The 26,720-nt window shown below is 39.9% G+C and overlaps 1 protein-coding gene across 1 annotated transcript in view; it reads left to right on the top strand.

The window, feature by feature from the left end:
- The window catches only part of nt5dc1 (5'-nucleotidase domain containing 1), a 96,410-nt gene that overhangs the window by 49,620 nt on the left and 20,070 nt on the right, over nucleotides 1–26,720 (top strand). The window contains exons 7-8 of the mRNA XM_069725600.1: nucleotides 4,740–4,837; nucleotides 13,909–14,030. Coding sequence (XP_069581701.1) covers nucleotides 4,740–4,837; nucleotides 13,909–14,030 — 220 coding nt within the window. The remainder of the gene's footprint in view (nucleotides 1–4,739; nucleotides 4,838–13,908; nucleotides 14,031–26,720) is intronic.

Genomic DNA, 26,720 nt, shown 5'->3' with positions numbered 1-26,720 from the left:
CCGGTTCGTGCTGGAAAACCCTCCAATGTGGCTGAATTACAACAACTCTGCAAAGATGAGTGTGACAAAATTCCTCCACAGCGCTGTAAAAGAGTCATTGGAAGTTATCGCAAATGCTTGATTGCAGTTGTTGCTGCTAAGGGTGTGTTGGAAAAATTACTCAGAGGCTGGATTCAAAATCAAACATATCGGACATTGTATTGCTCAACGTCACTCCTCCATAGGGCAGCTTATATACAGTGTGACAAGCAGTTTACAGTCACCCCCATTTCCTCTGTATATCTGATTTTGTATATCTGAGTGAGGTCATAGGTCACAAGATAAAGGTACAGAGACGTTGTAACTGAGACTATAGAACCATGTTGTGCAACAGATAGACCAACATTTGACAAGTATGATGAGTTCGTTATTTGTCCATCATGTCCCTCCTGTTTATACAAGGTATAACATGAACTGAAAAATAAAAATAAAAGAATCATCATTAAGAAAATCATATTGATCACACAACTGTTGTTGTATACTGTTCAACCAGACTTCAGTCATTGACACTTCATCATCTCCACTGCCCCTTCTCTCGCGTTTCGGCAAGGGATTAATTACTTTGTCACACGTCAGTGTCTGAGAACATGCCCTGTTCTCCAGGGAGGAGAACAAATACATCGTCATAAGGGGGTGGTGGTTCAGTCGTAGGTGGAATCGGTGTCGTATTAGTGGTCCCGTACGTTTGGTCAGTTGTAGAAATTTGCATATAAACTGTGTCCTGTTCAGTCAATGAACACAATGCAATGATTTGCAAATCCCATAAACCCACATTTAATTGCAAATAGATCAAAAACAACATATCAAATGTTGAAACAGAAATTATACTGTTTAATGAAAATTATTATTTTAAATTTGATGCCAGCAATACATCTCAAAAACGTTTGGACAGGGTCAACAAAAGCCTGGAAAAGTTGTGTAAAGATTAAAGAAACACCTGGTGGAACATCTCACACCTAATTAAGTTCATTGGCAACAGATCAGTACCATGATTAAGAATAAAACGAGCATTTCAGCGAGGCAAAGATGGTGAGAGGTTCATCACTCTGTGAAAAGACAGCGTGTGAAAATAGTGCAAAAATTTAAGAATACTGTTCCTTAACATAAAATTGTAAAGAATTTGAGTATTTCATCATCTTCGGTACATAAAATCATTAAATGGGTCAGAGAATCTGGAGAAATCTCTACACAAGGTATAAGGAAGAAAACCAATGGTCTAAGGGGCATGAAAAAATTGTCCGCTGACAAATACATTTTTTTAAATTCTTTTTGGGAAATCATGGACGCTGCATCCTCCAGGTTAAAGAGGAGAGGGACCATCCAGCTTGTTATCAGCGCTCATTTCACTTTAACTTTAACTCTTCTATTGCTGGCTAAAAGTACAGACATTCATCAATTTATTCTACCTGCCATAGCCCTCTTTCAGCCTGCGATACATCATGCATCAGCGGTAAATCCTCTCCAAGTCCTCAATTAAAAGATAAAATTACATAGAATCAAAATGACTGGCGAAGTAGTCAAGCATACCTTCACCTATGTTCTTTAAAAAAGCTACACAGCAATACCACAATCCAGGCAATCATACTGCCAAACAGGCTATTTCCAACAGGCACGGTACTCGTCTCTTCAAATTTGGCACAAACACTCACTCGGACTCAAGGAATGTTTGATATGGGTTTGGACAGATTTGCATCTAAACTACAATTTGAGTGGTGGCATACAACTTCTAGGCGGTAATTCTAGTTTACTAAAACCTGTGAGGACGCCATTACAATAGTCCAGCCTGCAGTAAACAAACACATAAACAATCTTCCCTCTTCCCGCTTTAGTTTTTTCTGTGTTCAAACGTGTTTAATATGCCATAATATTTACTGTAACAGTCGAGACACATGACAAATGCTGTACAGCCATCTTGCTTGAAACAAAACAAAAAATCACAAGCAGTGTCACTGGACAAAACCAACCAGGGGGTATAATGTTCAGTGTTAGCTCCAATTGGTGTCTAGTAGATTGACCTGTACAATGCCAACAGATAAATCACAGCTGTTTAAACATGCAGAAAGGTTGAATGATACATGTAGTCTGAGTTAACACTTTAATTAGAATGAATAAAAATCACACATTGGCTTCCCAGCTTTCAATACGAAGTGGAACTTGTTTATGGGTGTAATAGTACATGTGCTGTTTTCATCCCAAACTGTCGGGTAGAGGTGATTCGGTTCCAAGTGAGACTTCTGTTCCGTACAACCTGGCAGTTACTTTCAGAAGTCTATTTATGTCAAAAACAAAAACAAAAAAACAAAAATCCAGAGCTAGTACTATACATTATCCTTGTTAGTGGTTAGCACCTCTACATGTTCTGGTGCCTGGCTGAGTCATTATATAATTACAGATATCTTATATGAGCATTTTAACTTGTCGTAATTGGAATATATGAGTCTGAAAAAGGTATACTGAGAGTTTGTAGCAAGCTATTTCATCATGCAGCATAAACAGCTTGTGCTTAGGGTTCGGTGTCCACACTTTGATACACCAAATTGATTGGTTTACATGTTTTCAGTAAGAACTCCTTCTTGTGTCATTAGACCCCATCCAGCTCTAAACATGCTCATTGTCAGTGTGGATGTGTATATTTCCCCCTCAAAGTCTTCCTATTGCTCCCACAGTGCTGTATAATAATAATAATAATGATAAATTTGAATCGTATAGCACCTTTCATACAAGAAATGCATCTCAAGGTGCTTCACAGCAAGATAATTACAGTGCATCCGGAAAGTATTCACAGCGCTTCACTTTTTACACATTTTGTTATGTTACAGCCTTATTCCAAAATGGATTAAATTCATATTTTTCCTCAAAATTCTACACACAATATCCCATAATGACAAAGTGAAAATAGTTTTTTTTTTAATTTTTGCAAATCTATTAAAAATAAAGAATGAAAATATAACACGTACATAAGTATTCACAGCCTTTGCTCAATACTTTGTTGAAGCACATTTGGCAGAAATTACAGCCTCAAGTCTTTTTGAGTATGATGCTATAAGCTTGGCACACCTATTCTTGGGCAGTTTCTCCCATTCTTCTTTGCAGGACCTCTCAAGCTGCATCAAGTTGGATGGGGAGCGTCGGTGCACAGCCATTTTCAGATCTCTCCAGAGATGTTCAATCGGGTTCAAATCTGGGCTCTGACTGGGCCTCTCAAAGACATTCACAGAGTTGTCCCGAAGCCATTCCTTTGTTATCTTGGCTGTGTGCTTCGGGTCGTTGTCCTGTTGGAAGATGAACCTTTGCCCCAGTCTGAGGTCCAGAGTGCTCTGGAGAAGGTTTTCATCAAGGATGTCTCTGTACATTGCTGCATTCATCTTTCCCTCCATCCTGACTAGTCTCCCAGTTCCTGCCGCTGAAAAACATCCCCACAGCATGATGCTGCCACCACCATGCTTCACCGTAGAGATGGTATTGGCCAGGTGATGAGCGGTGCCTGGTTTCCTCCAAACATGATGCTTGGCATTCAGGCCAAAGAGTTCAATCTTTGTTTCATCAGACCAGAGAATTTAGTTTCCCATGGTCTGACAGTCCTTCAGGTGCCTTTTGGTAAACTCCAGGTGGGCTGTCATGTGCCTTTTACTGAGGAGTGGCTTCCATCTGGCCCGTCTGTATGGTAATACAGGCCTGCTTGGTGGAGTGCTGCAGAGATGGTTGTCCTTCTGGAAGGTTCTCCTCTCTTCACAGAGCAACGTTGGAGCTCTGTCAGAGTGACCATCGGGTTCTTGGTCACCTCCCTGACTAAGGCCCTTCTCCCCCAATCGCTCAGTTTGGCCGGGCGGCCAACTCTAGGAAGAGTCCTGGTGGTTCCAAACGTCTTCCATTTACAGATGATGGAGGCCACTGTGCTCATTGGGACCTTCACTGCTGCAGAAATTTTTCTGAACCCTTCCCCAGATCTGTGCCTCAATACAATCCTGTCTCGGAGGTCTACAGACAATTCTTTGGATTTCATGGCTTGGTTTGTGCTCTGACATGCACTGTCAACTGTGGGACCTTATATAGACGGTGTGTGTCTTTCCAAATCATGTCCAATCAACTTAATTTACCACAGGTGGACTCCAATCAAGTTGTAGAAACATCTCAAGGATGATCAGTGGAAACAGGATGCACCTGAGCTCAATTTTGAGTGTAATGGCAAAGGCTGTGAATACTTATGTACATGTGATTTTTTTTTTTTATTTTTTTTTTTTTAATAGATTTTCAAAAATTTCAAAAAAAATTATTTCATGTTGCCATTATGGGGTATTGTGTGTATAATTTTGAGGGAAAAATTAATTTAATCCATTTTGGAATAAGGCTGTAATATAACAAAATGTGGAAAAAGTGAAGCGCTGTGAATACTTTCCGGATGCACTGTACATGCAGTGTTTCACATAAAATTGTTTAAATAAGACATTTAAAATATAGAAATGAGATGAAACGGATAAAATGCACAAGAAAAGATTAAATCAATGAGAAAACAGATCAAATGCATAAGAAGCAGATATGTGCCATGTTCCATCATCTGTAGATACTGTTTAGCTTCACTGTGCCTTAATATGTTCGCTTGTCTAACTCAAGTGTATCTGGATGCTGTCCAGACATTTCCCTTTACATATTTGTCAGGCGCCGGTCACAGAGGCTAATGTTGCTTTCTGTGGATGTTACAGGAAGGATTTTGAGGAGCTATTTGACATCATCATCACAAATGCTCTAAAGCCGGGATTCTTCTCCTTGGTGCCCCAGCAGAGGCCCTTCAGGACCCTTGGTAAGTACTGCATCCCCACACTCATATCCTACTGCCACTAAATCAATTATTTTAAAATTACATTACATTTCATTTAGCTGATGCTTTTATCCAAAGCGACTTACAATAAGTGCATTTACAACCATGAGGGTACAAACCCAGGACAACAAGAATCAAGAAAATACAATTACTTCAAGAAAGCCAAACTACAAAGTGCTATCAGTAAGTGCCATTTTAAGCTACTAAAGTGCTTCTATTCAAGGTAAAGTCGGAAGAGGTGTGTTTTTAGTTTGCGGCGAAAGATGTACAGACTTTCTGCTGTCCTGATGTCACACATCTGTGTGTCCCAAAATGTCTTTAAAATGTCAAAAAGAGTAGAAAAGCCTGTCTCTTTGCTCCCAGCTTGAGTGATGTCCAAGATAAAGTCAGAAATATTATTTTACACGTCATGTAACTTGGCTTGGTGACTTGGCTCTGTTGAAAGGATTTAAACCCGAAAACGGATATCAAAACTGTCATTGATTAATTATTTTGATGAATGAAAGTTTTAACTCCCAAGAACAAAACAACTGAAAAAACTCACAATTTACATACACAAGACATACAGTTGTAATTAAGTTGTTTTTTTTCGATGCCAACTGGTAGCATCTCTGAAGCTACTTAAGACATGTTTAAATAAAAAGTTCACAACCTTAGAGCAGGGCTATTCAACTTCAATGGCAAGTTGCCCGAATAGGAAAATCACTAATAGTTCGATTGCCTCTCAAAATATTTTGTCAATTAATGTCTGCAAATAAATCTTAATATGTTATGTTAATACACATACATTACATTACATACATTACATACATAACAATAGTAATAATAAACTTTATATGTATAGCACTTTTCTAAACTCAAGTTACAAAGTGCCTCACATGAAATAGGTCATTAAAACGAAAAAAACAAGTGAATTCTAACAAGCCGTAACAACACAACACCCAACAACACAGTGATCGTATAAAACAACCATAAAAACAAATTAAAACAGGGTATAAAAGAAATGAGTTGATCACTAAAGTCAACTAAAATCAGCAAAGGCTCTCCGATAAAAGTATGTCTTAAGGAGAGATTTAAAAGATGTCACTGACTCGGCAGACCTTATTTCTTCAGGCAGCTCGTGTTCAGTGCAAGGAGGCTAAAACGGGCGTGATGTGGTCCCTTTTCCTGGTTTTAGTTAAAAGTCTGGGAGCTGAGTTCAGTCCAATTTGAAGTCGACTGATGGATTTTTGATTGAGGCAGGTTGTTGCAGTAGTCTACGCATGAAGGCATGTATAATGGTGTCAGCATCATTAAATTTTAAAATAAGATGTATTTTTGAGATGATAAAAAAAAAAACAGGACTGCACAAGTTTTGTGATATAGTGTTCGAAACTCAAATTGCTATCAAACCAAACCCAATATTACATGAAATAAACTAGTCATCTGCATCCCTTTTCTTTCACTTCAATAGTATAAAATTTCAGAAAGCAAAATGCAAGATAAGCATAGTATGACAGTATGGGTTTGTTAATGATACTATCAAAACAATTCCAAGCGGATAAAAGGGCCACATTCATATTTGGTAAAGGGGAAAACAATGTAACAGTATCCTGACTAACGATAAGTAGGCCTTTTTGAATCATCATATAAGTCTTTATTCCTTTATTCCTCGCATTTTATCAAGGACAGCATTGCATGCCTCAATCGGTTATTTACCACAATATAAATATCATACATGTCAAACCTCTGTCTGTTGAACCTGTTTGAGTCAGTGAGAGTACTTTCATACGTTTTGATCTGAAATATTGAATATCCAAAGCAGGTTAGCTCTGCAGCCTAAGTTACTGTGGCGACGTATCCTGGTAAGAAGTGAGCAAGCTTTGTAGAGTTAAACCTGAAGTTACCTCGATAACTGCAAATGCTGCTTTGTAGTGCAAACCTCGACTCCAGGGTAGGTTGTGTTCGAGATAACAAATCAGAACGTATAAAAGTACCAACAACTGACCAACCAATTATCTTGGATAAATGTCATCACCAACCATGGGGCTTGGTGCACTGGCACAATCGACTGTGTTCAGAGGTCTTTGGATTTTTATACCGTCAAGATTCCATTTCATTTTGTTTTTTACCGATATAATCCTACAACAGAGACTGATTGAAGCACAACTCAGCACTGATTTCAGCCTGGATTATTTTTTTAACTTCCTCATATTTGTTGAATATTATAGTTTGATCTTTGTATGTAAAATTTGTCACTGTGCTACCAGTACACTAGTCCATGTTTGTGATTGGGCGCAAATGCAGCAAATACTTCTCCTTGTATGTGAACACGCTCATAGCTGGATTGGAAAACCTTGGGTTGACATAGCGAGTTGTTAAATAGCTTTGTGTGACTGTTTAGCGCAATGTAATTTGTTAGGTTTTGTTAAGCCAGATAACGGAAAGATATACGTATGTCAAATTTGCTTTGTAGTACTGGCCTCAGGCGTTATTCCCAGTGATTCCCAGCATTCTCTTGAGTGACCCGTTTCTGTTCTTGATGCGAGAAATTTTGACTGGCTTTTTACGCAGCATTTTTTATACCTCAGCCAGATTGTTTGACTTCCTCGTTTTGACCACAGCTTTTGTTTGGACTCTTGTTTGGACGCCTTTTGCCTTATCACTGTCACCTACAGCCTCGATGGTTTGCACTGCGCAAACCAGTACAGAGTGCAAACTTCAACTTAAAATCGAGACAATCTTTTGAAAAATCTCCTGTGGTGTGACTTGCCTCAGAAATCTTTGCAAAAGCGATGTAGATGTAATGTTCTATGTGAAAATGATCACGGGTCACTCGTTGAAAAGATGCTGCGAGTCCCTTTAATTTCCTTCTTTTTTCCACTGAGCCCCCAGGAAAACTGGGTAAAAATAATCTATGTTTTGAATCATTGTGCCTCTTCACATTCTATATTTTCATCACAGCAATAGGTTTGATGCATAATTACTTGTTGCAGTCGGCAAAGAAAATAAATACCTTTGAGTCCATTTGCTTTGGAAGTGGCTATTTCATATTTAACTTTTGGCTTCAAAAGAAACATTTTGATGCTTGTAGTTTAGCTAACGTTAGTTTCTCTTTGGCAGGTGCCAAGCAGGAGAAATCTTAGCACATACTGTCTCTAACACACACACACACACACACACACACACACACACACACACACACACACACACACACACACACACACACACACACACACACACACACACACACACACACACACACACACACACAGGGTTTCCCAGTCCCAAGAACCTGTCTCCAAGGTTACCCACAAGGATGGTCTATTACACAAGATGCCCATTTCTTAAAGTAGATTAAAGGCTTATACTTTAGTTTTATTTATCATATCACTCACATGCTTGGCATCCTCTCTAGAAAAATTCAAAAGCACCGTTCTTTAACACAGCTGAGGTCTATAATGTCAGCATTTCTCTGCATATGACAATGTAAATTAATGTGTGAAGTTAACAAAGCTGTTGTATTTTCTTTCTTATTAGTAAAGACCAGCTTGCAGCTCACTTTTAGCCAGTGCTGACTGTCACTTGCACTGGTTAAAATGACAACCATGGCTTCGTTGCTAATTAATGTTAATTATGAGAGCAACTTGATGGCAGAACAAACTTTGTCAGTTTTCTGCTCACGTTGTCTGTGCCGTTTCTGTCCGTTTTCTTTTTTAGGATACTTTTTTTGGTATTTATCATTTATTGAGACAGTCAGAGTGAAACAGGAAGAGACAACAGGGTATAAAAACGCAAGAAAAATGCTATGCCCAGAAATTGCACCATAGAAAGGCAGGTATGTGGTCATATGTTCACGTAAAAATAAATAATCAGAAAGTTTGGGGATTTAAAAACATTTAAAAACACAAGTTCTGACATGTAAATTAAAGACAAAATATTTCAGATTTCTGGTCCAACAATCAAACTGAACATTGATCCTGTTTTGTACAAAGGGTCATATTTCTTTGAGTTGTATCCCTCCATTGAAACAGCTTTGAGGTGACACACTGGAGTATTTGGTAAACTCAACAGAAGCTTGTTCAAATAAATCAACTTGCAGCCATTGTTCACCTGTTATAAATATGACTGACGGGGACGTGCATGACAATCTAAAATATGTTGTGGAAACTGAATCAGTTGTTTCCAAAGCACGTTTAAGCAGACCAGCATTCACACCATCGAATAATCAATACATCAAGCTTTGTTCACTGAGAGATAGAAAAGCAACTACATCACAGATACAGAATTTACTAAATAAAGAACGCAAAACTCCACTTAGCACAAACTAAATACTCCAACAGAAAACACACACAGACACACAGTAATCTTTTAAATTGGAGACATAAGGTCAGAATTGTAATTTTGCCTTCATTGTAATTTGCGTGAATAGACCCTTTTGTAAAGCAGTGATTCTTAGGCATTTGCAATATCCCTTGTATTTGATTTGAGTTAAGCTGTAATCACCACTTTTTTTATGATTTATATTTAATGTTAGTAGTGTTAGTGATTAGTATTTGCTGCCCAGGTTTTACAGACTCAGATCCTTATCATCACCAGTCCATAGAACTCCTGTTACCTTCCCAGGCCGTCTGTCCTCTCTCGTTAGCCCAGACATCTGATCCGGGATGCTGGTTTAGAAGTGCTGCGTTTGGATTCTTCCCCTCATCCAATATAGAGTGTATTTCAGTGTATAGAATGTTGTTCACAAGTGGCCAATTCAAAATAGATCTTGTCCACTACATAGTCCAAACACAGCAAAAGTGTGAGCTGGTGGAAATGGCAGCCAGCTGGAATGTTCCCCTCATCTGGATTGTCTCGCTGCCAGTAACAACACTGGAAATGCATTATGTGTGAAGACAGCATGATCCACTCACTGAAATATTCTCTCCCTCGCCTTTCCTCAGTTATGCCACATTGACAGAAAAAGCATCAGCATCTGCTGCTCCTCTGGCATCCTCTCTCTTTTCTTTTTTTTTTGCGGGAAAACATAACTTGTTACAATTCACAGTAATTATTAGCCTATAAAGTTTTATCGAGAAGAATTTAATGGATGAAGTTTAATACATTAGTGCTGATTGTAATGCATGCTCAGCTAAATGTCGTGATTTATAAGGAATGTATTATAGACTCATAAATGACTAATTTAAAGAGAACTTCTACTGTTCTGTAAATTTTATTATTATCTGGGATCTTTCTGTTTGGAGTTTACATCTTTTACTGAAGTTCCGTTCAACAGCCCAAAGACATTCAGGTTTGATGAATAACAGGTGGAGTTTTGAAATTCTGAGGTCGCGTTTATGCAGACCTATCCACAGAACCATCGCACAAGTCAGTGGCTGTACTATATATTGTCTCAGCTTGGCCTTTTGACAAGTGTTAGGAGAGTACATGCACGTAGAAAGTGTCACATCATTCATCTAATGGGAGCAAGAGAAAACACTGAAAAATCCAAAAGACTTGTAACTTGTAATCAAGTTTCATTTCAGGGAAAGGCATTACATAAATCAGTTTTTTTCACATCATCATCATCATCATCACAATGCTTTCTTTTCAGTGCCACAAGGCAGCTTCAAGCTTGCTTTTTATTTCATGCAATTCTCTTTGCTGCAGACCACATTCCACTCATTCCTGTCCCTCTCGAAGTCCACCGTCCTCACAGCTGTTACTGCGCGTGTGTTTGCATGCGCCCTGTTCTTTCACTCTCTCCTGTCACAATATTTAGAGCATATTTAACCGCTGTTTGAACTTAAGTGGGAATGTACTCCGCAGAACACCACGGTTTTGTTGGCTCGAGTTGTTTTATTCTGCTGCTGCTGGTGGTCTTACATGGCAAGTCAACTGTTACCTGCTTTAAAGAAGGCAGTCCATTCATTTTTAGAAGCAGACAAAGGAATAATGCAACATTTACATTTTCCAGTCTTTATTGTGATTAAAGACGCCTGCACTACGGTTTTGCTGAGCTTTTATTTTTCTCTACAACACACACACACACACACACACACACACACACACACACACACACACACACACATATATATATATATATATATATATATATGTATATATATATATATGTGTGTGTGTGTTTGTTAGCAGCAACTTTGGAGAGGAAATTTTACCTATTGCTATTCAGCTTAAAACTAGATCGCAGTAATGTTCAATAATGATAAAACACAGGCCATCCTAGAAATACTATGACAATTAGTATCACAATCCACATTCACAGGTACCAGTGATGACTGTGATACACATGTACGTACTCAAAATAAATACAGCAAACAGTCACTGTAGAGCACTTGGGGACAGAGGTTTCATAAAGGAGAACCGGAGCCGGTACAATGGTGCCATCACCACCATTGTAATTATATAAAAAATCCTGCTGATACGTGCGAACCAAGCCATGAAGTGCGCTGAACAGAAGGGAAGCTATGACCTTTGTGAGAGAGTGTTCTGCTTGACTAAACATCAGCATCTGCAATTTCACCAAGGACCTAAAGCTTGAGTCAAATTTTGTGAAACCCATTAAATGCTTCCTATGGTAATAAAAGAACAGTGAGCCAAGTGAGGTATTTGGAGTTGCACTCAAATTTTTCAATGGGGCTGAGCGTTACTATCAAAGTCAAAATAAGCCGCAAAGCGCAACAAGGTGTTTGTTTTTTTTATTTGACATTTGCAGGTTTGTGTCCTGTGAATTCCTCTCCCAGGGTCACGCTGTCAATGCTGAGTTCAGCTGTAATGTTGCGAGTCATCTGAGGGAAAACAATTCGTCACACACAGACCTCAATTGTGGCACGATGAGCCACATGACTTGAGTTCCCCCAGGTTTCACACCCACGACAAACAACCGTCTCTTCTCACCGCTCCTACTCACTGGATTTGGCTCCCTGTGACTCCTATCTGTTTCCACAAATTCCAACGAAAAAATTGCTGCTTAAGTTTCAGGTTCATGAAGTCGTCAGGTGCCCGATGTTGATCAAGCCGCAAAACTTGAAATACTTATTACATAGGTTAAAGCTGACCGCTGCGTGCAACAGGAGGATTCTCATAATCTTTTGACTAACTTCTCGTGTAGTGTTTGCGGTCACAGGTTTGTATTTCATCAAGGAGTGGACTGTGCACACCAAGTGCCCCTTAATAGTACAACTGATTAAACCCACTGCTCAGGACCAAAATAATCACCGAGCTGAAAGTTTATGAAAGTTTTATATTTTTGGTTTAGTAGTTATGGCAAAATGGAGAGTGGCACCTTAATTCTGCGAGCACAACTATGCTCTCGCAGTTTGTCGATTTGTGAATTTGCAGATCATGTACTACCCAGTGAAAAAGGGTTCATGATATGCTACGACTGTGACCTTTAAAACAAACACAAACGTATGTCCTGGTATTATTTTTGATGTTCAGGTATGTGGGTGGAGGTAGTGCATCAGAGTTTATATTCCAGTCACTGGTCTGCCAATTCATACTTAGTTTGTCTGAATATCTTTGCATTAAATTGCATTTAAATTTCTTCCAGTAAGGTTCCTTTTCTTTGTCTCACCTTTCACAATCACTTCCCCTCTCCATCGGCTTTACCTTATTTAACATTTTATTAAACATCAATTGTGTATCATTGTGTGGTAAGAGCTAGCTCTTCCCTCACAAAATGTCACCATCATCCCAACATGCAACGGGGTTTGACGTATCTACTGTCATGTTTGTTTAGTGTTCTTAGAACAGCTCAAGAAACAATCATATATTTCAGTTATCCTCTCTGCCAACTCAAATACTTATCGTGCTGAATTTGTGTTACCCAGCTAGCTTATAAACATGAATGAAGAATGATGAATCCAACATTAACATTAGATGTGTCAGTTGCAGTAGCTTATCTTTTCAATGTTGCCTTGCAGTTCTGCATGTTTGTGTGGTTTATCCCAGTTAGTCTTGAAACATTCCATTCCATCATTCTGTAGTTTATTTTTGCCTTGCTAACATTATATAACATCCCTGGCAGAAAAAGATAGATAATTCTGGAAAGTGCACGATACTATTTTAGCATTAGCAATATACAGTTTACAATTCCATAGATGTGTGCAAGGTTTTCAGTGAGACTTGGCATTAAATTGTACTTAGTTATTTAGGCCCTATTCTATTTGCACAGATAAAAGAAAGTGAATATTGGAATTGTTTACACGACTACTTTAATTACATACTCTACTTTATGCTTGTGGCCAGTTTTGTGTTTACAGCTTGAACTGCTGCCACCAAGTGACCAAAAATGCCATGACAGCATGATTATTTTCATGATCTAAACTTTTTAAGACAAGAAAGTAATTAGTCTACACCGCTGTCTTCATGTAATCATTTAGTTTTAATTCTGTGAGGAAAAATGTAATGTACATTTTGTAAAAATATTTTTATTTCAGTAGTTACCTTTTATCATGTATTTATTTTGATTTTGTCTTATTTTTATTGTGGAAATAGGGTCGTCAACATATTTTCGGTCATAGTTTGGTCATTATGAGGAATAACAACACAAGGGAGGAAAATCACAGCAGTAAAGAACAGCACATGTATATTGTTGTACTACGATGATTCTAAATGTAAAGTTTCTGGTCATTCAACTGTTTGTGATCACATTGTTTAAATTGAAAGTTAAAGTAATGAGTGACAAATAACTGTTGTGAAGTAGCTGCCAGCTTCTTCAACATTTTTAATTTTTAATTTTTTTTTAATTTATATTCTTTAGTAATCCAAAAGAAACAGCAACAACGAGAGAAAAGTCTAAAGAAAATATAATTTTCTGGCAACCCCAAATAATTACCTTTGATCCTCTCCAAGGCTGATCCCAAAGTTGGGAATCAGTTGTGAGCTTTAGCGGTAATATCGGTAATAACATCAATTGACACTCTTCCTTTGCCACCCTGTTTTCTTGAGGGTTTGTGGGTGAGGTTTAAAGCTGGATAGATGCGAGGGTGCGTCAGCTCCTGTAGCAGCTGGTCTGTTTGTTCAAACTGTTTCAACCTTGTTGTCTGATTCTGTTTTTGCTCCTTCAGTTAATGACGTGGAGGAGAGCGAGGGGCTGCCGTCACTAGACAAACCTGGCTGGTACTCCCAGGGCAACTGGCCCCACCTCTGCAAGCTGCTCGCGACCATGACCGGAAAACCAGAGCCCAAGGTACGTCTTCTACCATGTACATTACAGCAGTAGGCAGCCAGACCTATGGCTGAAGGGCATCTGTAGCTGGCTTTGAGCTTGACTCAACTTCAGTTTTTGGCAAAGGCTGAAAAACAAGAGAGGTTCATAAAAATTATGCTAAGGCATATTGATGAAAGGGCGGCACAGTAGTGCAGTAACCACTGCACCAAGCATTGTCATCTCACAGCAAAAAGGTTCTGTGTTTGAATCCAGGCCTGGGCCTTTCTGTGCGGAGTTTGCATGTTCTCCCTGTGCCTGCGTGGGCTCTCCCCGGGTACTCCGGCTTCCTCCCACCATCCAAAAACATGCACCTCATGTTAATTGGTGGTTCTACAAATTGCCCTTAGGTGTGAATGGTTTCCTTCTGTCTCTACGTGTTGGCCCTGTGATAGACTGGCGACCTGTCCAGGGTGTACCCTGCCTTCGCCCAAAGTGAGTTGGGATAGGCTCCAGCCCCCCCGTGACCCTGTTCAGGATAAAGCGGGTCATTCACCAATGTCAGAAAAATGTGTTCGTATAAAATGGCTTTCTCAGTAATGATTTTTATTTTATGTACCGGATTTATTATTATACCTATAGGCTGCTTTAATTCCTTATACAGTAAGACCAACCAAACTCAGATCAGTCAGCATCAAGTGAGCACTTTACAAAAGTTCCTCCATCTACATGGTTTTGTTTCTGCACAAACTAAAGTCTTTTAGAGCATTGTGACATACATCTTTGCCGTCACTCTGGGTTCTGTCGGCTAAACGCACAACACTTCACCAAAGTACGATGTTCCAATTTGTTTATTCCAGACAAACGATCACTTTTAACTCTGGTGCTCTCCTACCATGCATTCGAGCACAGGCCACACAACCTGTCCGCAGCCAGCCAGCCAGCCCGCCCGCCCTCTTTCTTTCTTTCTTTCTTTCTTTCTTTCTTTCTTTCTTTCTTTCCTTCCTTCCTTCCTTCCTTCCTTCCTTCCTTCCTTCCTTCCTTCCTTCCTCCCTCTCTCCCTCCTCTCTCTACTGACTACAATGACAATCAGTCATTGATTTCAGTTGGGGCTAATTAAGCCCCTTCCAGGCACCTTTCCCTGAACCACTCCCCCAATCAGTCCCTCCTGCAGCTGAGCCAAACCACGCCCCGCCACCACAAGCATCCATCGGCTTTTTTGAAGTCATGACACCTTTTTTTCTTTTCCCCGGCTGTCTCTTCAGAGAGTGAGTCAGTAAATTCTCAAAAAGTGGTGCTTTACACTGGGATGGACTCCTCTTTCTTCACATCCGACAAATTAACGAATTCATTCAAATCAATTTTTAATTCATTTTTATTTATACAGCGCCAAATTACAACACAGGTTATTTTATGGCACTTAACACATTAAAGTCCTTCCAGCAGAACTTTACAGCATTATACAGAAAGAAACCCAACAATTCAACAATTCCCACAAAAGCTAGGAGGGAAAAAAAACTCCTATTTAAAGGAGAAAAACCTCCAACAGAACCACGCTCAGAGGTGGAGAACATCTGCCTCGACCGGTTGGGGTGAGAGGAGCGCAGAGACTGAAAAGGAAAGCATTGAGATCCAAAACATGAAATGTTGGTGGGGCAGGGTTTTAATGAATAATTTGGACATCCTAACAACAAGGAATTACAATAATCCAGATATGACTATAGCTGCATGTCATATGCATAACAATGGAAGTTTATGCAGTGCTTCCTGATGATATCACGTAATGGAAGCATGTACAAAGTAAAAAGTATAGGGCTGAACACTGAGCCTTGTGGAACTCCATAACTGACTCTTGTTTGTCTGGAAGAGTCATTGTTGACATGAACAAACTGAAATGTATCTGAAAAGTAAGATTTAAACCAGTCTAATGCAGTTCCTTTGATCCTCGTAACATCTTCCAATCTCTGTAATAAAATCGTGTGCTCAATTGTATCAAAAGCAGCACTGAGGTCCAGAAGAACAAGTACAGAGACAAGTCCATTATCTTAGGCTATTAAAAGGATGTTATTAACTTTTACCAGTGCTGTTTCTGTGCTATGATGAACTCTAAAGCCTGACTGAAAATCTTCAAACAGACCATTCCTCTGTAAATGATCACAAAGTTAACTTGTAACAACTTCTTAAAATTTTTTAGAAATAAACGGCAGGCTGGAAATTGGTCTGTAGTTTCCGAAAACAGCTGGATCAAGAGTCGGCTTTTTAAGTAAAGGTTTAATTACAGCTCCTTTAAAAGCCTGGGTTACATAGCCGGTTAAAAGAGATAGGTTGATATGATCTAATATGGAAGTATGAATTAAAGGGAGGACTTTCTTGAGGAGTTTTGTTGGGATGGGATCCAAGAGATAGGTAGATGATCCAGATGAAGAAACAATTGCAGTTAGCTCAGAGAGCTCAACAGGAGATAAATGTTTAAGGTACAAATCTGGTCCCACGGTCGCTTCCACGGCTGCTGTACTTAGCATCACATCAGTGACAGTGGCAGGAAGAGTCTGCCCAGTTCTTTCCCTAATGGAAACAATTTTATTAGTGAAGAAGTTGATGTAGTCGTTACTGCTGAGAGCTGAAGGAATAGACAGCTCAACAGAGCTGTGGCTCTTTGTCAGCCTGGCTACAGTGCTGAAAAGAAACCTGGGGTTGTTCTTGTATTCCTCTATTAATGAATTAGTGAAATGCTACACATATATATATGCTACATATATATATATATATATATATATATATATATATGTAGCATTTCACTGCAGACATCAAAGGACCTGAATATTTGGCACGGTGGTACAGTGGTTAGCACTGTCGCCTCACAGCAAAAAGGTTCTGGGTTCGAATCCGGTCCTGGGCCTTTCTGTGCGGAGTTTGCATGTTCTCCCTGTGCTTGCGTGGGTTCTCTCCGGGTTCTCCGGCTTCCTCCCATCATCCAAAAACATGCACTTCAGGTCAGGTTACCTGGCGCCGCGGTCGTGGCAGCCTGCTGCAGCATCTCCCCCCTGAGAGCCCCCCTGCTGTAGTGAAGAAATTTCCCCTCGGGGATTAATAAAGTGTATAAAATCAAAAAAAATATATATATATACACCAAATATACAATGGTGTGAAAAAGTGTTTGCCCCCTTCCTGATTTCTTATTTTTTTGCATGTTTGTCACACTTAAATGTTTCAGATCATCAAACAAATTTAAATATTAGTCAAAGATAACGCAAGTAAACACAAAATGCAGTTTTTAAATGAAGGTTTTTATTATTAAGGGAGAAAAACAATCCAAACCCACATGGCCCTGTGTGAAAAAGTGTTTGCCCCCTAAACTGGTTGGGCCACCCTTAGCAGCAACAACTGCAATCAAGCGTTTGCGATAACTTCCAATGAGTCTTTTACAGCGCTGTGGCGGAATTTTGGCCCACTCATCTTTGCAGAGTTGTTGTAATTCAGCCACATTGGAGGGTTTTCCAGCACGAACCGGCTTTTTAAGGTCATGCCGCAGCATCTCAATAGGATTCAGGTCAGGACTTTGACTAGGTCACTCCAAAGTCTTAATTTTGTTTTTCTTCAGCCATTCAGAGGTGGACTTGCTGGTGTGTTTTGGATCATTGTCCTGCTGCAGAACCCAAGTTGGCTTCAGCTTGAGGTCATGAACAGATGGCCGGACATTCTCCTTCAGGATTTTTTGGTACAGTAGAATTCATGGTTCCATTTATCACAGCAAGTCTTCCAGGTCCTGAAGCAGCAAAACAACCCCAGACCATCACACTACCACCACCATATTTTACTGTTGGTATAATGTTCTTTTACTGAAATGCGGTGTTACTTTTACGCCAGGTGCAATGGGACACACACCTTCCAAAAAGTTCAACTTTTGTCTCGTCAGTCCACAGAGTATTTTCCCAAAAGTCTTGGGGATCATCAAGATGTGTTCTGGCAAAAATGAGACGAGCCTTAATGTTCTTTTTGCTCAGCGGTGGTTTTCGTCTTGGAACTCTGCCATGCAGGCCATTTTTGCCCAGTCTCTTTCTTATGGTGGAGTCATGAACACTGACCTTAACTAAGGCAAGTGAGGCCTGCAGTTCTTTGGATGTTGTTGTGGGGTCTTTTGTGACCTCTTGGATGAACCGTCGCTGCGCTCTTGGGGTAATTTTGGTTGGCCGGCCACTCCTGGGAAGGTTCACCACTGTTCCATGTTTTCTCCATTTGTGTATAATGGCTCTCACTGTGGTTTGCTGGAGTCCCAAAGCTTTAGAAATGGCTTTATAACCTTTTCCAGACTGATAGATCTCAATTACTTTCTTTCTCATTTGTTCCTGAATTTCTTTGGATCTCTGCATGATGTCCAGCTTTTGAGGATCTTTTGGTCTACTTCACTTTGTCAGGCAGGTCCTCTTTAAGTGATTTCTTGATTGAGAACAGGTGTGGCAGTAATCAGGCCTGGGTGTGGCTAGAGAAATTGAACTCAGGTGTGATAAACCACAGTTAAGTTATGTTTTAACAGGAGGGGGCAAACACTTTTTCACACAGGGCCATGTGGGTTTGGATTGTTTTTCTCCCTTAATAATAAAAAACCTTCATTTAAAAACTGCATTTTGTGTTTACTTGTGTTATCTTTGACTAATATTTAAATTTGTTTGATGATCTGAAACATTTAAGTGTGACCGACATGCAAAAAAATTGGAAATCAGGAAGGGGGCCAACACTTTTTCACACCACTGTAGTATTAGACTAACCTTCCAGGCCAGGTGAAATTCTTCTAAATTAGTGGAATGCCACTTCCTTTCCAGTTTTTGCGTTGCCAGCTTAACAGAGCGGACTTGTGAGTTGTACCAAGGAGACGCCTCCTCTGGTTCATGACTCTCTTCTTCAGAGGGGCGACATCATCAAGAGAGGCTGCAGTGTTGTCTACAAGATGTTCCACTTGTGTGGGAGTAGTGTTGTATCTCAAATTGTTGTCCCCAATTGTTTTCCCCGAGTCCGTTGATAGAAGCAGTCTTTAGGCATTTACCGGTCTTAGTTGATTTTTATTAAGCGTAGTTTACAAGATATCCTGCATAGCATACAAGACATCTTGGAGAGCCCAACATCAAGCTGAGGTCTCTTTGTTGGAGTCTGACTTCCCCCTTTCCGGCACATACACTTATACTATAGGAAGAGGCGTTACTGTGGCGGGAACATTTGCATAGTATGTTTGTCTCAGTACTTTTCCACTGTCCTCCGTTTGAACCACATCTCCCTTTTGATCTGATAGTGAGTTGCACCCTACTGTGACCCCAACGTGATAAGTTCCTGCATAAGCAATGTGTTCTACAATGCTTACAGTCAGTATATATTTTGAGCTTCTGTGCTAGGTTATGTTTACAACAATACAACACATATATATATATCATATCATATTACTTACATATAGGTCGTACCATCACTACCAATCCCAAGGTGTAGACAAAAGGCTGTGTATGTAAATGTGAGTGATACTGCTTGGCCAAACCAAAAGGTCACAGTAGGTGGTCTGCAACCTGTGGGGTCACATACAGTTGTTCTTTGAGGCATTATCAGATGGCTGTCTGGAGGACTCCAGGGGGTGAAGGAAGACAACCCCCACCTCCACCAACCAACAAAGAATACATCAATACACATGACTTTTAGGTGGAAGACAACCCAAATTATATTGTATTAGCGTACAACATATGAGCCCTCATATGCACTAAACAGATCTATATTCCACAGTAGCTTCCTTCCACTGCTTTGGCACATGGCATTGAAGAAGATAAACATGTGATCGCTTGGACACAGCATGATCAGACAGACATCTATTCAATTCAATTCAATTTTATTTATATAGCGCCAAATCACAACATAGGTTATTTCATGGTACTTAACACATTAAAGTCCTTACAGCAAGACGTTACAATATTATACAGAGAAACCCAACAATTCAACAATTCCCACATAAGCTAGGAGGGGGGAAAAAAACTCCTCTTTAAGGGAGAAAAACCTCCAACAGAGGGAAGGAAAAACTCCCTCTTCACAGGAAGAAACCTCCTACAGAACCTGGCTCAGGGGTGGGCGGCCATCTGCCTCGACTGGTTGGGGTGAGAGGAGAGCATAGAGAGAAAAGGACAGCATAGAGATAGAAGAGAAGAACTGTTGGTGGAGACGACAAGCGCAGGGCAGAGACATGCAGCTCCATGGCGGGACATCTGCAAAAGAAAGAAGAGAAACTATGCAAGCGAGGGAACTGAATGGAGACAACAGACAAAAAGCAAAAAATATGGGAGAGAAAAGGATGGTGAGGTATGAGTCAGTTAAAGAGTAGGAGGAAAGAAAAGAAGCTCAGCATGTAACAAGGTCTCCCAGCAGCCTCGGCCTATAACAGCATAACTAAGGGTTGGTTCAGGTCTACCTGAGCCAGCCCTAACTATAGGCGTCATCAAAAAGGAACGTTTTGAGTCTAATCTTAAAGCTAGAAAGGGTTTCTGCCCCTCGAACACAAACTGGGAGCTGGTTCCACAGGAGAGGAGCCTGAAAACTGAAGGCTCTGCCTCCCATTCTACTGTAAACTCTAGGAACCACAAGCAGACCAGCGTACTGAGAGCGAAGTGCTCTGCTAGGATTATATGGTTCTATAAGATCTCTAAAATATGATGGAGCCTGGTCATGTAGGGCTTTATAAGTCATCAAGATAATTTTAAATTCTATTCTTGATTTCACAGGAAGCCAGTGAAGAGAAGCTAAAACTGGAGAAATATGATCTCTCTTGCTAAATCCCGTCAGTACTCTTGCTGCAGCATTTTGGATCAGCTGCAAGGTTTTTAATGAGTAATTTGGACATCCTAACAGCAAGGAATTACAATAATCTAGTCTAGAAGTAACAAACGCATGAATGAGTTTTTCGGCGTCACGCTGAGGAAGGATTTTCCTGATTTTATTAATATTACGTAGATAAATGAAGGCAGTTCTGGAGATTAGCTTTATATGGTGGCTAAAGGACAAGTCCTCATCAAATGTGACTCCAAGGTTCCTCACAGTGGTGCTGGAGGCCAAGACAAAGTCATCTAGAGTAACTAAGTGATTAGAGAAAGAGTTTCTGAGGTGTTTAGGACCAAGTACAATAACTTCCGTTTTGTCTGAATTTAGAAGCAGGAAGTTTTTGGTCATCCAGGCCTTTATGTCTTTTAGACAGGCTTCAAGTTTTACTAACTAATTAGTTTCATCTGGTTTTATAGAAAGATATAGCTGAGTGTCATCTGCATAACAATGGAAGTTTATGCAGTGCTTCCTGATGACATCTCCTAATGGAAGCATGTACAAAGTAAAAAGTATCGGGCCCAACACTGAGCCTTGTGGAACTCCATAACTAACTCTTGTTTGTCTGGAAGACTCATTGTTGACATGTACAAACTGGAATCTATCTGATAAGTAGGATTTGAACCAATCTAATGCAGTTCCTTTAATCCTCGTAACATCTTCTAATCTCTGTAATAAGATCGTTATGATCAGTTGTATCAAAAGCAGCGCTGAGGTCCAGAAGAACAAGTACAGAGACGAGTCCATTATCTGAGGCTAATAAAAGGTCGTTAGTAACTTTCACCAGAGCTGTTTCTGTGCTATGATGAACTCTAAAGCCTGACTGAAAATCCTCAAACAGATCATTGCTTTGTAAATGATCACAAAGTTGATTTGCAACAACTTTTTCAAGGATTTTAGAAATAAACGTCAGGTTGGAAATTGGTCTGTAGTTTCCGAAAACAGCTGGATCAAGAGTCAGCTTTTTAAGTAAAGGTTTAATTACAGCCACTTTAAAAGCCTGCGGTACATAGCTGGTTACAATAGATAGGTTGATCTGATCTAATATGGAAGTATTAATTAAAGGGAAGACTTCTTTAAAAAGTTTAGTTGGGATGGGATCTAACAGACAGCTAGAGGATCCAGATGAAGAAATAATTCTAGTTAACTCAGAGAGCTCAACAGGAGAGAAATTTTCCAAGTTTACATATGGTCCTACAGTTGCTTCCAGGGCTGCTGTGCTTAACATCACATCAGTGACAGTGGCAGGAAGGGTCTGCCCAATTCTCTCCCTAATAGTAAGAATTTTATTAGTAAAGAAGTTAATGAAGTCATTACTGCTGAGAGCTGAAGGAATAGAGGGCTCAACAGAACTGTGACTCTTTGTCAGCCTGGCTACAGTGCTGAAAATAAACCTGGGCTTGTTCTTGTTGTCCTCTATTAATGATGAATAATATAAAGTCCTGGCCTTACAAAGAGCTTTCTTATATAATATTAGACTATCCTTCCAGGCCAGGTGAAATTCTTCTAAATTAGTGGAACGCCATTTCCTTTCCAGCTTTCTAGTCGCCTGCCTAGCAGAGCGTAATTCTGAGTTGTCCCATGGAGACAACTTCCTCTGATTCATTACTCTCTTCTTCAGAGGGGTAACATTATCTAGAGTTGTGCACAGAGATACTGCAGTGTTTTCTACCAGATGATCCACTTGTGTGGGACTAAGATCAACATAGATGCCTTCCACTGCTTTAACACACGGCATCGAAGAGGATAGGCATGTAACTGCTTCCTTAAACTTGGCCACGGCATTATCTGACAGACATCTACTGTAGTGGGATTTATTGCTGTGTAGTTCATTATTGTAACTTCAAATGTTAATAAGAAGTGGTCTGACAAAACAGGGTTTTGAGGAAATACAATTAAATTTTCAGTTTCCATGCCATACGACATAACCAGATCGAGGGTGTGGTTACCACGGTGAGTGGGTTTATTTACATTGAGAAAAGCCTATAGACTCTAATAATAAGCTAAAAGTAGAACTGAGGCTATCGTTGTCCATGTCAACATGAATGTTAACGTCTCCCACTATCATCACTTTATCTGAACTCAGCACTAAATCTGATAAAAAGTCAGAAAATTCAGTTAGAAACTCTGAATAAGGACCAGGTGGGCGATAAACAACTGTAATGGAATTTATTCCCACATGCTGTGTGGTCCATTATTGTAAATTCAAATGTTATTTAAAAAAAAAAAAAAAAAAAAAGGTCCGTTAAAAGAGGGTTTTGGGGAAATATGACAACATTTTCAGTTTTCATGCTGTATGTCAGAACCAGATGGAGGGTGTGGTTACCACAGTGAGCGGGTTTATTTACATTGAGAAAAGCCAATAGAGTCTAATAATGAGCTGAAAGTAGAACTGAGGCTGTTATTGTCTACATCAACATTAATGTTAAAGTCACCCACTATCATCACTTTATCTGAACTCAGCACTAAATCACATAAAAAGTCAGAGTTCAGTTAGAAACTCTGAATAAGGACCAGGTGGGTGATAAACAACAACAAATATAATTGTTTTTTGTGTTTTCCAATTTGGGTGTGAGAGACTAAGAGTCAGACTTTGATCTCTCGGGTTAATCGATAAGCTTAAGTGGAAGATTGGTGCCACTCCTCCTCCTCAACCAAAATCTCAAGGAATATGATAATTAATATGATTGGAAAGAGTTGCTTCATTAATATATTCTTCCTGCTGCAGGCAGGTCTCTGAGACAGCATAAATAATTTTGATGATCAGTTATCAAATCATTTACTAACACAGATTTAAATGAGAGAGAACTGATATTCAATAGTGCACATTTAATTGTCATATTTTTTTTTGATACATTAAATTGGTAGGATACATTTCCATAACATTTTTATTGATAGATCTTTTGTGGAATTTTCCGTACTTTTTAAATGTAGGTTATTGGGGAACAGACACAACCTCGATGGGGTTTTGGAAATTTTGTGGGAGTGGCAGCTCTAAAGAAGCTGCAGAGGACTGCAACTCTGCGTCCTGGCCTCTACTCTGGGCACTGACCTGAGAGAAAATAGGAGAACCAAAATAAAGATTAACTTTAGATAATATGCTGTGCTGGAATATACAGTGGGTACGGAAAGTATTCAGACCCCTTTACATTTTTCACTCTTTGTTTCATTGCAGCCATTTGCTAAAATCAAAAAAGTTCATTTTATTTCTCATTAATGTACACTCAGCACCCCATCTTGACAGAAAAAAACAGAAATGTAGAAATTTGTGCAAATTTATTAAAAAAGAAAAACTGAAATATCACATGGTCATAAGTATTCAGACCCTTTGCTCAGTATTGAGTAGAAACACCCTTTTGAGCTAGTACAGCCATGAGTCTTCTTGGGAATGATGCAACAAGCTTTTCACACCTGGATTTGGGGATCCTCTGCCATTCTTCCTTGCAGATCCTCTCCAGTTCCGTCAGGTTGGATGGTGAACGTTGGTGGACAGCCATTTTCAGGTCTCTCCAGAGATGCTCAATTGGGTTTAGGTCAGGGCTCTGGCTGGGCCAGTCAAGAATGGTCACAGAGTTGTTCCGAAGCCACTCCTTTGTTATTTTAGCTGTGTGCTTAGGGTCATTGTCTTGTTGGAAGGTGAACCTTCGGCCCAGTCTGAGGTCCAGAGCACTCTGGAAGAGGTTTTCTTCCAGGATATCTCTGTACTTGGCCGCATTCATCTTTCCTTCAATTGCAACCAGTTGTCCTGTCCCTGCAGCTGAAAAACACCCCCATAGCATGATGCTGCCACCACCATGTTTCACTGTTGGGGTTGTATTGGGCAGGTGATGAGCAGTGCCTGGTTTTCTCCACACATACCGCTTAGAATTAACGCCAAAAAGTTCAATCTTGGTCTCATCAAACCAGAGAATCTTATTTCTCATAGTCTGGGAGACCTTCATGTGTTTTTTGGCAAACTCTATGCGGGCTTTCATATGTCTTGCACTGAGGAGAGGCTTCCGTCGGGCCACTCTGCCATAAAGCCCCGACTGGTGGAGGGCTGCAGTGATAGTTGACTTTGTGGAACTTTCTCCCATCTCCCTACTGCATCTCTGGAGCTCATCCACAGTGATCTTTGGGTTCTTCTTCACCTCTCTCACCAAGGCTCTTCTCCCACGATTGCTCAGTTTGGCTGGACGGCCAGGTCTAGGAAGAGTTCTGGTCGTCCCAAACTTCTTCCATTTAAGGATTATGGAGGCCACTGTGCTCTTAGGAACCTTGAGTGCTGCAGAAATTATTTTGTAACCTTGGCCAGATCTGTGCCTTGCCACAATTCTGTCTCTGAGCTCCTTGGACAGTTCCTTCGACCTCATGATTCTCATTTGCTCTGTGAGCTGTAAGGTCTTATATAGACAGGTGTGTGCCTTTCCTAATCAAGTCCAATCAGTTTAATTAAACACAGCTGGACTCCAATGAAGGAGTAGAACCATCTCAAGGAGGATCAGAAGAAATGGACAGCATGTGAGTTAAATATGAGTGTCACAGCAAAGGGTCTGAATACTTATGACCATGTGATATTTCAGTTTTTCTTTTTTAATAAATTTGCACAAATTTCTACATTTCTGTTTTTTTCTGTCAAGATGGGGTGCTGAGTGTACATTAATGAGAAATAAAATGAACTTTTTTGATTTTAGCAAATGGCTGCAATGAAACAAAGAGTGAAAAATTTAAAGGGGTCCCCACTGTACCCACTGTATCTGCTAAACCGCTCCCCAAAAAAGCTTACTCTGTGTTCCGAATCACACACAATTTTTTTTTTACATTTAGTATGTTCTGCAGCTACCCTTACAAAGTAAGTACTGTTGCATGTAGTACGTATACAATTGTGACCTACTACTTCATCATAAAATTGCGCCTTGAACTTTGACCCTCTTTGTTATATCCGTCGCGATCCCTAGCCCAACATTTGAAGTAAGGAAAAAAAGGATTCGATTTGGAATGATTAGGCTTCCTTTCAATGCCTCTTCTCTTCTTTTTATCCTTCGTTTTGTGGGCTGAGCTTTAGCACCACTAACTCTCTTATGGCTCAGTCAATGTGACGTATCTTCTGCAACACTGAGGATTGTGGGTCAGAACAGCCAGAGTAGCCTGCTGGCCTGCATACTGTAAAATATGATCGAATGTAGTAGCACATCATGATACTTTTGACATACTATATTTAACATACTATGCATTGGGAGTTACTAAATATTTTTCTGGCATACTAAATAGTATGATAGTATGGATATTGGAACACAGGGATAGTTTAAGTCTGTTCGTCAGCTAGCACACCAGATAACTTTGTGGGTTATTGTGGCAGGCTAATTGTAACTTGTGAGTTATCGGGTAGCTTGCGCTGCAATTACTGACTTTGTCACCAAGCTTCTTCCATCACCTACTTTACACAAAACATATTACTTTTTGTGGTGCCTGGGCATTGAGTTCAGATGTTGGCAATAACACCAATAACACACACACACACACAGACACCAATAAGACATCATGTTCGGAATATCAGCTGTTCCATTCGCCTCTGTACCTGAGAGGTATAGCATTTCTCTTATTTAGCATTTCTTGCATCTGACTTTCTGGGAGTGGGGGGGGGGGCAGGGGGGGAAAGCTTTTTCCCTTGAATGTATGGTTTATATATTGTAGAAGTAAAAATGTCCCTTCTCGTAGCCTGGTAATGTGGACAAATACATTAGTTGTATTTCAAAATTCTCTCGAGTGGATGTTTTTTCAGGTGGGACTTTTACAAAATATCCAAGGGTTTAACTGGTTTCTTTGTGTGCACAAAAACACTACAGATTGCAGTAAAATGTTCAAATACTGTTATTTTTGGTATTGTGACTTCATACCCATAAAACTCACCAA

Source organism: Brachyistius frenatus, unplaced genomic scaffold, assembly GCF_029030835.1.
Source record: "Brachyistius frenatus isolate BFR_SWC_R1_liver_20210118 unplaced genomic scaffold, ASM2903083v1 Contig_432, whole genome shotgun sequence".
Taxonomy (NCBI): Eukaryota; Metazoa; Chordata; class Actinopteri; family Embiotocidae; genus Brachyistius; species Brachyistius frenatus.
Note: the sequence above shows the minus strand (reverse complement) of the source record. Positions and strands in the feature narration are given on the sequence as shown.